Raw genomic sequence first — 16579 nt, 5'->3', positions numbered from 1 at the left:
TGCCTTTTACTGAGGAGTGGCTTCCGTCCGGCCACTCTACCATAAAGGCCTGATTGGTGGAGTGCTGCATAGAACGTTGTCCTTCTGGAAGGTTCTCCCATCTCCACAGAGAAACTCTGGAGCTCTGTCAGAGTGACCATCGGATTCTTGGTCACCTCCCTGACCAAGGCTCTTCTCCCCCGATTGCTCAGTTTGGCTGGGCGGCCAGCTCTCGGAAGTCTTGGTGGTGCCAAACTTCTTCCATTTAAGAATAATGGAGGTCACTGTGTTCTTGTGGACCTTCAATGCAGAAATTATTTGGCACCCTTCTCCAGATCTGTGCATTGACACAATCCTGTCTCGGAGCTCCACGGACAATTCTTTCGACCTCATGGCTTGGTTTTTTCTCTGACATGCACTTTCAAGTGTGGGACCATACACACTACCGGTCAAAAGTTTTGGAACACCTATTCATTCATTACATTTACATTTACATTTTAGTCATTTAGCAGACGCTCTTATCCAGAGCGACTTACAGGAGCAATTAGGGTTAAGCATTCAAGGGGTTCTTTATTATTACTATTTTCTACATTGTATAATAACAGTGAAGACATCACAACTATGAAATAACACATATGGAATCATGTAGTAACCAAAAAAAAGTGTTAAATAAATCAAAATATATTTTATATTTGAGATTCTTCAAATAGCCACCTTTTGCCTTGATGACAGCGTTGCACACTCTTGGCATTCACTCTACCAGCTTCATGAGGTAGTCACCTGGAATGCATTTCAATTAACAGGTATGCCTTCTTAAAAAGTTAATTTGTGGAATTTCTTTCCTTATTAATGCGTTTGAGCCAATCAGTTGTGTTGTGACAAGGTAGAGGTGGTACACAGAAGATAGCCCTGTTTGTTAAAATACCAAGTCCATATTATGACAAGAACAGCTCAAATAAGCAAAGAGAAACAAGTCCATTATTTTAAGACATTAAGGTCAGTCAATATTATGGCAAGAACAGCTCAAATAAGCAAAGAACTTTGAAAGTTTCTTCAAGTGCAGTTGCAAAAACCATCAAGCGCTATGATGAAACTGGCTCTCATGAGGACCGCCACAGGGATAGAAGACCCAGAGTTACCTCTGCTGCAGAGGATAAGTTCATTAGATTTACCAGCCTCAGAAATTGCAACCCAAATAAATGCTTCATAGAGTTCAAGTAACACACATCAACTGCTCAGAGGAGACTGCGTGAATCAGGCCTTCGTTGTCGAATTGCTGAAAAGAAACCACTACTAAAGGACACAAATAAGGAGAAGAGACTAGCTTGGGCCAAGAAACACGAGCAATGGACATTAGACCGGTGGAAATGTTTGTACAAATTTGAGATTTTTGGTTCCAACCGCTGTGTCTTTGTGAGTGTGGGTGAACGGATGATCTCTGCATGTGTATTTCCCACCGTAAAGCATGGAGGAGGAGCTGTTATGGTGTGGGGGTGCTTTGCTGGTGACACTGTCTGATTGATTTTGAATCCAAGGCACACTTAACCAGCATGGCAATCACAGCATTCTGCAGCGATACACCATCACATCTGGCTTGGGCTTATTGGGACTATCATTCGTTTTTCAACAGGACAATGACCCAACAAACCTCCAGGCTGTTTAAGGGCTATTTGACCAAGCAGGGTGATGGAGTGCTGCATCAGATGACCTTGCCTCCACAATCCCCCGACCTCAACCAAATTGAGATGGTTTGGGATGAGTCGGACCGCAGAGTGAAGGAAAAGCAGCCAACAAGTGGTCAGCATATGTGGGAACTCCTTCAAGGCTGTTGGAAAAACATTCCAGGTGAAGCTGGTTGAGAGAATGCCAAGCGTGTGCAAGGCCAAGGGTGGCTACTTTGAAGAATCTCAAATATAAAATATATTTTGATTTGTTTAACATTGTTTTGGTTACTACATGATTCCATGTGTTATTTCATACTTTTGATGTCTTCAATATTATTCCACAATGTAGAAAATAGTAAAAATAAAGTAAACCCTTGAATGAGTAAGTGTTCTAAAACATTTGACCGGTAGTGTATGTATAGACAGGTTGTGTGCCTTTCCAAATCATGTTCAATCAATTTAATTTACCACAGGTGGACGCCAATCAAGTTGTAGAACATCGAGGATTAATGGAAACAGGATGCACCGGAGCTCAATTTCGAGTCTCATGGCAAAAGGTCTGAATGCTTATGTAAATAAGGCATTTTTCTATTTATTTGTAATACATTTGCAAAAATGTCTAATAAACTGTTTTCGCTTTGTCATTATGGGGTATTGTGTGTAGATAGAGGAATTTTTTTTTGTTAATCCATTTTAGAATAAGGCTGTAACGTAACAAAATGTGGAAAAGGTGAAGGGGTCTGAATACTTTCCAAATGCACTGTAACAGTCTTAAATAAACCTTAAAGCATATGCACTGCACAAATGAACCTTCCTTTGACAAAATACTAACTTTCTCATGTATTTACTTTATAATTTAAAAAGATTACCAAAATAAAATGGTTTCTTTTAACAGTTTGATCAACTGAATGCATGACAAAAAAGTAATTGAGAGAAACCATTTTAAATCACACAACTTTTATTTTAAAAAGGAAAAAAAATCCACATCCTCAGAGTTGGAAAAGAGAAAAATAAACTGGGTGGATAAGAGGCCAGGGGGCTTTAGCAATACAGCTGCTGCAGAGGGGCAGTGCTGGCAGGTTATAGCACAGAAGGATCAGAATAGCCACTGCAGCGCTGGGGAGATCGACACAAATCTGCTTTAGTCAAAATTCCAGAGAGATAGCATATCGACTTTTTACATTATCTTCCGATTCGTTAGCGTTTTGGCCAGCAGCCACAGTTCAGGAGTATAGAAATCAGTTTTGGATTAAAAATGTGGCTATACCATGGCACCCAAATATCATGAAGAAAATAAAGGGGGGACATAAAAATCACATATCTAGTGGAGGAAGAGGCAGTAGAAGAGCAGCCGTCCTGTGAGAAAAGCTGGTACCTCAATGGGGGAATTCAAGAGACGTCTGAAAACAGAGGGATTGAATAATGGATGAGATCAACAACATGAAGACAAATGAGAGGAGAAGAATGAATTATAACTCTGAACAGAGAAAAATCTATTACTTTACGTGGCTTTAGGGATTGCTTTGTTTACTCTTCTGAAGCAAAATGGTGGACGGGTAAAATGTGAAAACTGAAACTGGGATACTTACAACTAGCAGGCCTGGCACCGTATCTTCGCATGATCTGGTCTTGTGTGAATTTCACAAAAGATTCGTATTGTTCTGCAACAGAGGATCAAGATGGCCATTGGATTAGTACAAAATTGTGACGGTGCAGATTCAAGTACCAGATAATGTCAATACATTTCCACAAATGATGCAAAAAAATAATAATACTTGGTGCTTGAGCCTTCACTAAACATCAGCTAAAAGGTTGATCATAATCATTCCAGTCAGGGCAGATTTCCATTCTAGAAACATTAGCAGTCTTGGCTAGTAGTGTCTAGTCTATAAATCCATATCTGCCCAGAGAAGCCCTAATTTAACAAAAACAAAATCAGCAGGACATTAGATAAAGGAGGCATTAAAGGTGTTCTGGGGGAGCAGCAAATAGGCCTATCTCCTATTGCACACAGGGTGCCATTTGTATCAGTCTTTCTTCATTGCTAGTGCTAAAGGGTGTGAAAACATGTTAAAAAAAAAAAAGAAAGAGAAGAAAAACGCAGCTGTGACAAACGAAACTGCCCTTTTCACACTATCGAGTCGACCCGAACCAAACTGTGCTCGCTCTGACATTTTATTTTCTGTTTTGGCACGCTCCAGCATCTACAGTGGATGCGTAACCATGCCAGCTCAGCTTGTTTCGGCTTGGCTAAGTAACGTGAAAAGCCATTTTGACTTCAGTTTAAGGATGGTGATATGCCAAGTGCTGTCTGTACCTGCAAGTTTTGTGTTGAGGATCTGTTCGTACTCCTCCCGGATCTTTTCCTCGTGGTCTTTGAGCAAGCGCTCACACAGGTAGCTCACCTGCCTCAGTGTGAACGACGGCTGGTCCTTCCTCGAGGCACCTGGGACACACACAGTGAGATTTGAAATAGGCTGACATTCCCCATGTCATCCATACATACACTATAGGTGACAGAGTCTGCGCAAGACAATTTATTACTTTTTTTTTGTCACCTTCGACTCAGCAGCAGCCTAGAGAAGTAGTTCCCAACCGGTGTGCAAAACCTTTCCTAATCTAGGTTGTTATGTTTACACACTTATAAACGTGACCTGTGGAATGCACATGGAATGTTTACTTGGGAGCACTAGTGCCGGTCAGATAAAACATGAAATGGCACATGGTTACATCTGTATCGTTGTTTCAAGTCCAGTGTGCTCAGGATGTTGTTACATTTGTATCATTTGAGGGGCACGCATCATGAGCAAAGTCATTTGTATAATTTTACTTCACCTATTAGCACAGGCAAGTCTGATTAGGCTTAGCCAGAGTCATTTATTTCTTAATACGTGTGTCTCTGGCCTTAGCTATACCACAGCCTCTGCTATAGAAACAAACGGAACATGGCCTTGTGTCCATGGTTGCCCCTTTACAATGCAGAAAACCGCTCATCTGTAGCCCCAAAAAACATTCAACACTGAAGACCAATTATACCCGAGATTCATTTTCTTCTTCTGGCTTCTTTCCGCCACAGATTCACGGGACGCTCTTAAAAGGGTACACAAGTTAACCATCATGAGTATGGAACTATCAAAACTATAAAAATATTTCAAATAAACCATATTTAATAAAAAACGTTTGTCACAGAAAATAGATGGTTTGCAGTATGAATCAGATAAAATGAGAGGTCATTACCACTAAATAAATTAATAGGGACATTTTAGGTGTGCCGCAGGATGTAATATCCCATCAAGGTGTGCCATGGTTAAAAAAAGGTTGGGAACCAGTGGCCTAGAGGGTCATGTGGCACTAAAGAGGCCCCTTCTCCAAGTCTTCTTCTGAGCTTGGGAGCTGGATCCAGGGGAGGCTGAATGATTCATGCCCTGGGCCTTTAAGTGGACTTTGACCCATTCTGAATTTCTGCCCAAAGCTTTTAAAGCTAAATTCCAGGCAATGCTCTCGGAACTAGGAGAGACAGAAATATAATTACTAGAACGGAGCGACAGACATTCACATTCAAGTCAATGTAGTAATTGTCTATGGGTTTGGAAACATTGAAAATAATGAGACTGTGCTGACCAGCTATACTTGAGCCAATGGGATCTATAAAAACATATACCAACTCCAAGCATCGTTATGTAACGTCTGTGGAGGCTGAAATGTTTGGGGTTTGTATTACCGCTGCATGCGCACACTGAACACCATATGGGTGGTGACGTGGTTTGGCAGGTGACTCGGTTGTTGGCCCACCTCGCACAACATCAACAACTCCAGCCCCCCTGTGTGTGTGTATGTACACGTGTGTCCATCTCTCTCTCGCAGGGTCTCACCTGGCGGGGAGCTGGGGGCGGTGAGGGAGGAGCTGGGGGCATCGGTGGAGCTGCAGGCAGCCTCACTCTGGTTGAAGGCCCCCTCCAGCTGCCGTCGCCTCTGGTAGCGGCTGTACTCCTGACGGATGTTCTGGAAGATCTGCTCTGTAGAGGGGACAGAACACAGGGGACACGGTCATAAACAGGGCCGGGAACAACCAGCACTCACAGAGGACAAATAAAGCCTGGAGCACCATTATGAAAATGATGCCTGTCTATTTGATTTTAGAAGACAACTAGCCACACCCTTGCTTGTAAGCCCAAACATAAAAAGGTGACATGTTTATTTTTAGATGGTCTCTGATCATAGCAAACCAGCCATGTCAGATAGGCATTCTTAGAAGCTAAATGTGTTCCAAAATTGCATGTTGTTGATCATCACTACAAGCTACAATCATGCTATAGTCCTAGTAGGCATAGTGTTCTATGATAGCAGAATGTTTTTCTCAAGCCTAAATGAAGGCCCACAGCTATGCACACATCCTGTGAGCTGCAGTGTTCAGCTGATATGGTTTTCAAAACAAACGCACTAACAGGAAGGAGAGCTTTAAAGCTGGGGAGTAACATCGGCAACAAACACACCAGCTGTGTCAACCCACACAGCACACGTGCGTGCGCACACTTCCTAAGAAGGAAACCACCCCTTCTGAGATCCTGTGACTAGCGAAAAGGAGCGAAGGAGTCAGTTTCACTTCTTCCTTCAAATCTTTCAGGACTTGTGACACATCCATAGCTGACTAGGAGACAGTCAGGCTTAATAGGTCTTCGTGTCTCTAAGAGTCAACTAAGCAAAGACAAAAATAGTAGACTACTTGTCTTGTACCAGCATGTCCGGCAATAACACAGCAAGAAAACTACCTGAATATTTGATGCAGAGGTCTACTTGGCAGTGGTGCTAAAGCTGGAGGCCTTTGTTGACAGGCAGGAGCACCAAACACAAAGCAGAGTGATTTATTTAGATAGATCTGGGTGATATCTGACTGCAATGCAGAGGCCGGGAAGGAGCGTGAAACTGGGCACCGGCCTCACATGCTACAGCCTTCTTTCCAGAGAAACTGGGTTGGGTTTCACCCTCCAAGGTCTTTGACCACTGCAGAGCTGGGCCTCTGAGCCAGGCTGCGTCCCAAATGACACCCTATTCTCCATGAAGGGCTCTGGTCAAAGGCAGGGCACTAGGCTATAAAGGGATTAGGGTGCCATTTGGGATGAGATAATCTAACATAGTAGGCATAAAAGAAAAACGCCCGAGCGGAGTTCCCACATCCGGTTTTCAGCGGAAAAGGAAGCTAGGTTGAATTAGCTTTAGCCCTGAAAACCGGATGCATCCGGTTGTTGGCAACGCCGCTAAGCGGGGGGACTTATCCTTATTCCACCTCAAAGGGCGAAGGGCCTTTGTGCACCTCTATCTAGGGAGGCCTGCCTACTTTATCTTGGGTTGAGGGAGCAGCAGCCATATCAATATAAGAGCAAACATGCATGTCTCCGTGAGCTGTTCTGAGGGGGAAGCTAACTAGCCAGCAGGCCTACATGGGCCCTTTCTCAATTCATCGTTCCTCGCCTCCTCAAAATGCATTGTAAGCGGTAGTCTGAGGGGAGGGACATTGGATATTTTCGTCCAATGCACATTGAAAAGGAGGCAAGGAGAGAGCGGAATCTAGGCAAGATCAATTGAAAACTAGCCTTTTTCAGATGCCATTTTGAGAGTGAGGTAGCTAGCCATGTGACTGACTGGCCAAGTATTATTGAGCTGGAGGCTTCAAATGAGCAGAGTACACCACCACAAGAAGAGCAGGACAGGAGCAGCAGGGGAGTTGAGTCTTCCTGTGTGAACAATGCAGCTCTAATCTGACTGGCTTTGTTTATTAAGCCATGGCCAAACTTTTCTAACTCAATAAAGCTGTACTTATCCCAGAGACAGGAGTATATGAAGGGGGCTAGACTAGACATGGATGGCTTCCCCCTTGAAAAGTTAAGTTTGTAGGAGTGACTCAAATGGTTCACGATGCTGCATGAACTGACTAGTTGAAAGGCCACTGTGTCAGATTGTCTGCCAATAATACCCCAAATAGATTGGTGCAATGATCTATTAGCTTGAGCATCACGTTGTTCATCTAAATAGCTTACCCACAAACAATGAGACCTAAGCCCAAGTCATAAGTCACTCCCTAAAATAAAGTTGTCAAAAGGTTTGGTTCTTTATGTCGGTGCCATGACAGCAAGTCACCGGCATCTCAATCTCCATTCCTGTAGGCTACATTTTGAAACACTCCATTTGATACATGGGTGAAAGTAGATTTAATTTCTTCCCAGTACGGGACCTCCTATGTGTGCGCGCACTTAAAATCATAGAATTACATATAGAATCCCTATTAATTCAATCAGATCTCTGTGGGCCTAGTCATAAAGATTTTTCATTTAACGTTTGAAATGCATTACCTTTTATTGTTGCATAAACAACAAGTCATGATGTTTTCATCTGATTGTCAAAAGGGCTCCTTTACTAGGCTACCCATGCATATTCATCTACTTGCAACATATTTCCAGCATCCAAACAGTGGTGAATGGAAAGAGAAATGTTACACAAAACACCACAAAGTGTAAATGACATTTTGTCGATTGTCATTAGGCCAGAATGTATGCATCCACTGCTGTCCGCGCGCGTCTCGGTGACGGCCATTCATCTCTGCCTTGGCAAAATGTCAGTGTTCTCGTCGAACCACATTACATTTGAGCATAGGCTATACCACCCATTTTCAAGTCCATTCGCTCATTTTTCATGCCTCTGACTAATGATATGGTAATGATAAATAATGGTCTAATAGCCTAGTTTATGACATTTTGTTTTAATTATTGTGATAGGCTCATGTTCTACCAGTATGGCGTACTGCCACTATTTATTTTGCTGGGACTCCATACTGGACCGCCTTACTTTCACCCCTGATTTGATCAAACACATTAAGTTTGACGAGAGACATCCTTTTCCGAATCAGGGCACATCTGCACTTGGGTTTGCTGTGCTTAATGATCTCAGGGCAACCTTTTGAGTGACAAGTGAAATCCCTCCCCTGCTCCCAGTCAACTGCCAGCCAGGCTAGCACTGCCAACCAGCAGAGTACCAATCTGGGGGCGTTGCCTAGCAACAATGACCCTGCCACAGCCAGGCCAAAGTAATCAATCACAGAGACTTCCTGCAAGAGAGAAAAGCCTCAGCTAAAAAGCTTAGGGAGAGAACAAACAAAAACAGTGTATAAGGCAGGAGATTGGCCAGATAAGTTGGACGTGGGGGACGACGGGTAGCGGTGAAGAGAAAAACAGGCCGTCTGACTCATTTCACCCTCCATTGCTGAAGTATAGTGGGGGGACTTAAGGACTCCAATGCTGCCAGGAAGCAGGCTGTATTGTGGGTCAGGCCAAGTTGATGTAGCAAAGACCCTCTTAAAAGTATAGAGACAGCATTTGTTGCTACTTGAGCATGAATATGGGTGGGAACTGACCATAGGGCTTACTAACTGCCGGGAAGTTTGTGTATAATGAATTGAAGGAAAATTCTGTTGAGAAGTACTAGGCTAGCTAGGCTCACACTGTGCTGAACATTAGCACAGATAACTAGGTCAGGTTGCAGTGTTCTTCAAACACAAACCAAATTAATGTATTGCCCATTATTGTACAAGGTAAGAACCTGGAAGGTAACCATCTTAAGAAATTCTGCACACAGATCTAAATCCAACAAACCCCAACTCAGTGACCCACTGACAATACAGCAAGTAGGGTTGTGAACATGTTCAGTCTTCGGTCTGTTGCGTGTAGAATATTCTAGCCTATTCATTGATGATAGGCCCTGCTTTACTGAAGTTGCGAGCCATTGCAAGCCAAGAAATGCAAGATACAGCGTTCCATTGCAAGATGCAGCTTTTGATTGCCGATAGATGGGCCTAGTGCAACGTTGTGGCCGACCTGCCTACACTGTTTGAGTTTGGTGACAAACAGTACAAATTACTCGCCAGACAACTTTGAAAAACAGAGTGAATGATTCACAAAGATAACATTTGTCACATCCCTTACTAAAATCACACAGTATCTGTGCAGCAGGGGTACTGACACATACTTAATGTGGGCAAGACTAAATATGTTGTTCTCTAATTCTTGCAAAAACATTTCAAGTGAACTACATATTTATTCATTGACTATGGTGACACCATTTACCAGAATGCAGCAGCCACTACTCTTAAACCTTTGGATGCCCTCTACCATAGCGCCATTCAATTTATTACAGGTGACTGTTTTAATACTCACCACTGCATCCTGAATTTAAAAGGTTGGCTAGTCCTCATTAAAGTCTCGTAGATCAATTAATTATTCCAATCAAGTGGGCTGAAGAGGGAGAAGGAGGAGAACCTGTCCATGTGCCCTGGGAACTACAACAAAGGAAACCTGACTGGCTCGTGGGGAATGCCAATAAATATTGAAGGGGGGAGGGGGGGTAACTAGCAGGCAGCTTACCTTGAAATCAGCGACTGAACAGGAAACTGCGTTCACCGGCAAACCCACAGCGGAGAAGCTAGCTTGCAAAGAGCTACAATGTGGCTGGGGCGCCTCTCTCATGGTAAAGGTGAGCATAATATCAGGTATCTGGGCCCAATGTCTGCAGACACCGACATCTTACATTCCTTTCCTCTCTGCAGCTGCTGTGCAGTATGTAATTCAGCAAGCCAGGCAGATACTGAGTAAAATGCCAGTGTGCATGAAGCATGAGGATAGCTGGCCTGTACATACACAGAAGCCATTAAAGTGGTGAAAGAAAACTCAAACTAGCTTGTGGCGCACATTTGTGTTTTCACTCTAGGTCTTAACAGACATGACAGCTCTGCATCAACAAAAACAAAGATTGAGAAGCATTGTTGGTTGTTCAACAGGTTTTTTTTCCATTGAGCCAATCCCTAAATTGTATAGCCTACACCCAGTAACCCCTGCTTTGAACTGAGGAACTAAAATTAGAAGAGAAAAAAACATTACGTTAGGCTTAGCTAATCAAGGGAGAGGCTAAATTACAGAAGGAGATTGGCTACCCTTATCACACCGTCGCATTGCACACAGGAAGGCAGACATGAAGACACCTCTTCCTCCATCTGCCCGTTACACGAGCTTCTTCAGCTGTTGAAACCTGCATGTGTGTGAACCTGCCAACACCCTTGTGATGTTGCTAGATTTTCTGCCTCTTGCGTCAAAAGTGACATCAGCATTATCTCAAAAAAGGGGCTTAGGTGGGGGACGTGGCGGGTCCGTTGGCAGGCCGAACTTAAGAGAGCATTTTAGAGGCCCCCCTTCTTGACATTTTTGCATTTGTAAGCCAATTTCTTACAATTCTACAAATGTCTCCATGGAGCGGATAATTCTTTTTGTAGTTTAAAGCACATTTCCTGCGATTCTACACATTCTGCAATGGCGCTGAGAGAATTGCCTTTTTAAAGCTAATTTCCTGCAATTCCATGCATTTTGCTATGGCTAATGCAGTTGTATTTTGCTTAAACATAATCAAATGAATACATTTATTGTTTTTTGAATTTTCAATTCACTAGCTTTTACTTCGGTGATTGTCAGTTCTCAAAAGATTATATATAGATATCTACATAATTTATATCTGATTTCAGTTGTTTAATTTTACACAGAAAGCGTTTTTCCCCCATCCAGAAAATGTATACAAAATATATGATAATTATTTTACACCATGTTTGGACTTAGGTGTCCCGAAAAAAAAAAACGCTTAGTCGGCCCAACCAACGATTTGAATGGCAGATAAACCCTGGATACGCAGGTTCTCCCATACAAAAGAGAACAAAAACAATGTAGCTATCAAATAAGTCCTTGTCCAAACATTAAAACAGGCTTAGGACTAGCCTACATGTCAGTTGCACAATCTGGTTTGGTACGATGGGCTGGGCTGGGCAGGACCAAGCCAACTGCCTTTGTCCAGAACTGGGACGCCAGCCACACAGTTTCCATTTCACTTCCACTATCAGCAAGTCATAGACTATGTGGGAACCCACAGTTCATGCCAAGCGCAAATATCTCAAGGTCAGATTACTACTTCAAAGCCACTCCCTAATATCCGCTCACCTTTTCTGATATCATTTTCATTTTGGTGTAACATCATTAGAGGACAAAAGTGGTTGGGGAATGTTAGGTATTCACTCTGTGGGCATTCAATTAGGTACATTCCAGGAGAGCGCTCGCCCCTTTCAAAGGTCGATGGGTGCCATGAGGAATACCAACCCAGACCACAGGTGGGGCGCAGGGAGCCGGTGGCCATGGGAGTTCAGCGGCATGGAACATTCTGAAGATAGGAATGTTGGACAAACAGAGATGCAAACTGGTGAGGGCCCAAAAAGGTGAAGATAAGAGTTTGTAAAATGCAAGTGAAATGTGCCCATTTTCAGAGTGGGGTGTTACAATACCAACATTTTACAAACGATGTGATACCAGGCCAAGTATCACGATACCAAGTAGTATCATGATACCACGGGGTTTGCGCCCCACCTCCCCCAGGACGCCTGTTCCCGTTCTATACGTTCTGCACAAAAACCTGTCCCTGATATTCACACCTCTACACAATCCAACACATTGAATGCTATTCATCCATTTTCCATTTTTCCTGTGCCATCCAAATGTGTGCATAGCCATGGTACCATGTTGTTAGCTAGCTAGCCAGGTAACATGACAAAACAAGGCAGTTTGTCGCGGGATAAAGGGGAGAAGGTAATATGGGGCATAACTTTTGAGCGGTTTTCAGTGCTGTAAAGGCACAAGTATGACTGTCACTGTGGTCTGATTTTCCTCTATGGCAGTGGCACTTTCTATTTAACCAGGTAGGCCAGTTGAGAAAAAGTTCTCATTTACAACTGCGACCTGGCCAAGATAAAGCAAAGCAGTGCGATAAAAACAACAGAGTTACACATGGGATAAACAAAACATACAGTCAATAACACAATAGAAAATCTATATACACAGTGTGTGTAAATGTAGTAAGTTATGGAGGTAAGGCAATAAATAGGCCATAGTGCAAAATAATTACAATTTAGTATTAACACTGGAGTGATATATGTGCAGAAGATGATGTGCAAATAGAGATACTGGGGTGCAAATGTGCAAAATAAATAATATGGGGATGAGGTAGTTGGGTAGGCTAATTACAGATGGGCTGTTTACAGGTGCAGTGATCGATAAGCTGCTCTGACAACTGATGCTTAAAGTTAGTGAGAGATAAGAGAGTCTCCAGCTTCAGAGATTTTTGCAGTTCGTTCCAGTCATTGGCAGCAGAGAACAGGAAGGAATGGCGGCCAAAGGAGGTGTTGGCTTTGGGGATGACCAGTGAGATATACCTGCTGGAGCACATATTACGGGTGGGTGTTGCTATGGTGACCAATGAGCTAAGATAAGACAGGGATTTGCCTAGCAGAGATTTATAGATGACCTGGAGCCAGTGGGTTTGGCGACGAATATGTAGTGAGGGCCAGCCAACGAGAGCGTACAGGTCACAATGGTGGGTAGTAAATGAGGCTTTGGTGACAAAACGGATGGCACTGTGATAGACTACATCCAATTTGCTGAGTAGTGTTGGAGGCTATTTTGTAAATGACATCGCCGAAGTCAAGGATCGGTAGGATAGTCAGTTTTACGAGGGCATGTTTGGCAGCATGAGTGAAGGAGGCTTTGTTGTGAAATAGGAAGCCGATTCTAGATTTAACTTTGGATTGGAGATGCTTAATGTGAGTCTGGAAGTAGAGTTTACAGTCTAACCAGACACCTATTTGTAGTTGTCCACATATTCTAAATCAGACCCGCCGAGAGTAGTGATTCTAGTCGGGCGGGCGGGTGCAAGCAGCGTTCGATTGAAGAGCATGCATTTAGTTTTACTAGCGTTTAAGAGCAGTTGGAGGCTACGGAAGGAGTGTTGTATGGCATTGAAGCTCGTTTGGAGGTTTGTTAACACAGTATCCAATGAAGGGCCAGATATATACAAAATGGTGTTGTCTGCGTAGAGGTGGATCTTAGAGTCACCAGCAGCAAGAGCGACATCATTGATATACAGAGAATAGAGTCGGCCCGAGAATTGAACCCTGTGGCACCCCCATAGAGACTGCCAGAGGTCCAGACAACAGGCCCTCCGATTTAACACATTGAACTCTATCTGAGAAGTAGTTGGTGAACCAGGGGAGGCAGTCATTTGAGAAACCAAAGCTATTTAGTCTGCCAATAAGAATGCGGTGACTGACAGTCGAAAGCCTTGGCCAGGTCGATGAAGACGGCTGCACAGTACTCTTATCGATCGCGGTTATAATATTGTTTAGCACTTAGAGGCTGCGTGACAGCAAAGCCTAGTAAGACTGGCCAGCTTGTTACAGGCTAAATGAAAAGATGTGCGATGCGAGCCGCACCAAAACACTGCCTGCACACCCCAGCTCGCCATCACGGCTAAATAACATTTAAAAACTGATAGACATGCACAGAAAGAACGGGCGGAGAAAAGCAGCTGAGTAGGCTAATGGCTGGTTAAGGGATGAGGCTGACTGCTCACAGCTGTCACACGTGATATTGGATGAAGCACTCATTCTGATATGACATATTACATTTACATTTGAGTAATTTAGCAGACACTCTTATCCAGAGCGACTTACAGGAGCAATTAGGGTTAAGTGCCTTGCTCAGGGCACTTCGACAGATTTTTCACCTAGTCGGCTCGTGGATTAGAACCAGCGACCTTACGGTTACTGGCACAACGCTCTTAACCACTAAGCTACATATCTGGCATCATGCTCTGAACTCTGATATTCTAGTTGTAGGACACGTAGGGATGCATTCTGTGCGCAGTCATTCATTTTGAGAGAGAAGGTAGTGATCACACCGGGAGAACATCTGTTTGCACCTCTCTTTTATAGCGCAATGGGTAATATACTGAGTCCGCAAACTTTGTCAACCCCCCCCCCCCCTTTATGGATCTACACAATTCATGTGGACGACCTATTTTGGAGATCAATCTGGAGGTGAAAGAAACACCTGTTTAGGCGAGGTGGTGGCTACCAGAGTAGAACACTTGAAAAAGAAAAGGCGAGCTGCACACTCTAGGAGCTCAGATGCAATAATTGTATAGCCAACGTTTTAACAGCCAAGCTGTCTTCATCAGGGTATAATGATGAGATCATAACAGTGAATATCACCGAAAAGTGACAAGTTTGCATCCCTGCAAATATGTAAAAAGGTGCAACCACCAACTGCCTTGGTTAGGGGCTGAAGGAAAAGCAGTCAATCAATTAAAAAGAGATAGGCCAGACAAAGACAAACCAAAGGGGGTTAACCAGTTCAATGGATGAGGCATCCGCGTCAACATGCAGGCCTGGGTAATGATAAGGATGGGAGAGGCTCAAAAACAAAAAAGACTACCAGGAGTGCCCAGTCCATACAAACTCTGGCCCAGGAGGCAGTCCATTGTACACTCTTATTAGATTGAAATTCTTCACAGCATTTTGTGACAGGAGGAGCTGCCCATCCATTGAACTGCAGCAGGATGCAGGGCTTGAATTAGGGTTATATTCAGCTGAATTTGAGGTTAGGAAAAGACAAAAACAACAAAGGATTTACTGTGGTGCAAACTAAAAAAATCTGCACGGAAATGAACAAGGGGTTCAAAATATAAGATAGGCCCCAGCACTGTAATCCTCCAGTTAACATATTATACACACATCTCAACAAAGAAATAGGATCAAATTGTGCGAAGTGGGAGCAAGGTTTTAATTAGGGTTTAGACAGCGGTGAAGATTAGCTGCTGTCAAATAGCTTGCCTCTACCCCGGTGACCGGCACATTCAATGAGCTTTGTTGGATTGCTGTCGAGATATCCAGGTAATTATCTTGCCACCCCTGCAGCCCCCACGCTCGCTCAACTCTCACAGGGGTTAACCTTTTCAAGCGGGTGGGCAGGATGGGTGCGAGCATAAAGGAGCAGAACAATGCCCTCTCAGCCCAGGGAAAATCGAGAAGGTACAAAAAAAACCTGTGTTCCCACACTTCTAAACAAAAAGGCTTGGACGTTTCAATGCAGCGTTCTACTATATACAAAATAAATGCTGCGGTGATGGCTGTCTGCTCATGGAATAAAGTGGCCTAAATTTACAGCACTAATTTACAGCATGTTTTATTTCAGCCACACGAGACCAATCATGGATTGTGGACCATGCAAAGGAAAGCAATCAAAGCATGTACGTTAGCTAGCTGCTAATGTTGGCTAGCTGGGTTAGGGTTGTTATGTAGCTAGCTTAGCAAGCTGACGACGAAACTTGCCTTTTTTTGCTTTGTGTCATAGATAATGGTGCTAGCTAGTTAACATGCCAGGCAATGCAAATTAATTCACAAATATATATTAGTCAACATTGTTAATGGCTCACTTGTTAGCCAGCTATAACGGCAGGTTAGCTAGCTGACTGCGTTTAGTTAGTTAACGTTAGCTTGCAAATGTTAGGCTAGCTACTGTAGCTACCTAACATTAGCTTCTTATACACCAACCCCCATTCTATCGAACCACCCATTCTATTCCACCCCCTCCCCCATATCAGCCTCCCTGAAATACAGCTAAATCCAAATTTTGACAATGTCTTACCTGGAGTTAGCCTGTGTTCTCCTCCCATAGCCGGGGGAGACATCGAGTGTGATGATGGGCAGTCAACTGGCGGACGGAGGTTGCATCTTTGAGGGGACGGAGTGCTTGGAGCCCCCGGTAGTGCATTGCACCTTCTTCGCTTAGGAGACTGGGGACTGAGTAGGGCCTCAAACTCCATCGAGCGTTTTAACGTAGCTCCACACGCCATAGTGCCTGAGCAAAAGAGACAACGAAGATATACGACCCGCAAAACGTGAGGTCTAAACGTTAAATATCTTCTAAAAATGCTGTACTCGACCCTTCTCTTTCCCGTTCCTCTCTCTTCACAACAACGGTTTGCTGAAACCGGGAGAGTGAACCAGTCAACTGCCCAGCCTA

General features: G+C 43.6%; 1 protein-coding gene across 1 annotated transcript; it reads right to left on the bottom strand.

Annotated features, from left to right (window-relative positions):
• Positions 1-2585: 2585 nt before the first annotated feature.
• On the bottom strand, positions 2586-16579 carry LOC311113838 (akirin-1-like). The gene is made up of 5 exons (XM_084157120.1): positions 16202-16579; positions 5516-5659; positions 3961-4089; positions 3233-3304; positions 2586-3043 (listed from the first exon to the last, which is right to left on the bottom strand). The coding sequence occupies exons 1-5, from the start codon at positions 16407-16409 to the stop codon at positions 3033-3035; spliced, it is 564 nt and encodes a 187-aa protein (XP_084013246.1). The 5' UTR covers positions 16410-16579; the 3' UTR covers positions 2586-3032.

This window comes from Coregonus lavaretus (assembly GCF_964263955.1).
Source record: "Coregonus lavaretus genome assembly, chromosome: 3".
Taxonomy (NCBI): Eukaryota; Metazoa; Chordata; class Actinopteri; order Salmoniformes; family Salmonidae; genus Coregonus; species Coregonus lavaretus.
The sequence above is the reverse complement of the archived record's forward strand: the minus strand, read 5'-3'. Positions and strand labels throughout refer to the sequence as shown.

Coding starts and splice junctions, on each gene's coding strand:
- LOC311113838 (XM_084157120.1), bottom strand. CDS start 16,409: ATGGCGTGTGGAGCTACGTTAAAACGCTCGATGGAGTTTGAGGCCCTA. Junction 5,660..16,201: donor AGAACACAGGCTAACTCCAG/GTAAGACATTGT, acceptor TCCCCTCTACAG/AGCAGATCTTCCAGAACATC. Junction 3,305..3,960: donor CCTCAACACAAAACTTGCAG/GTACAGACAGCA, acceptor CCTCTGTTGCAG/AACAATACGAATCTTTTGTG.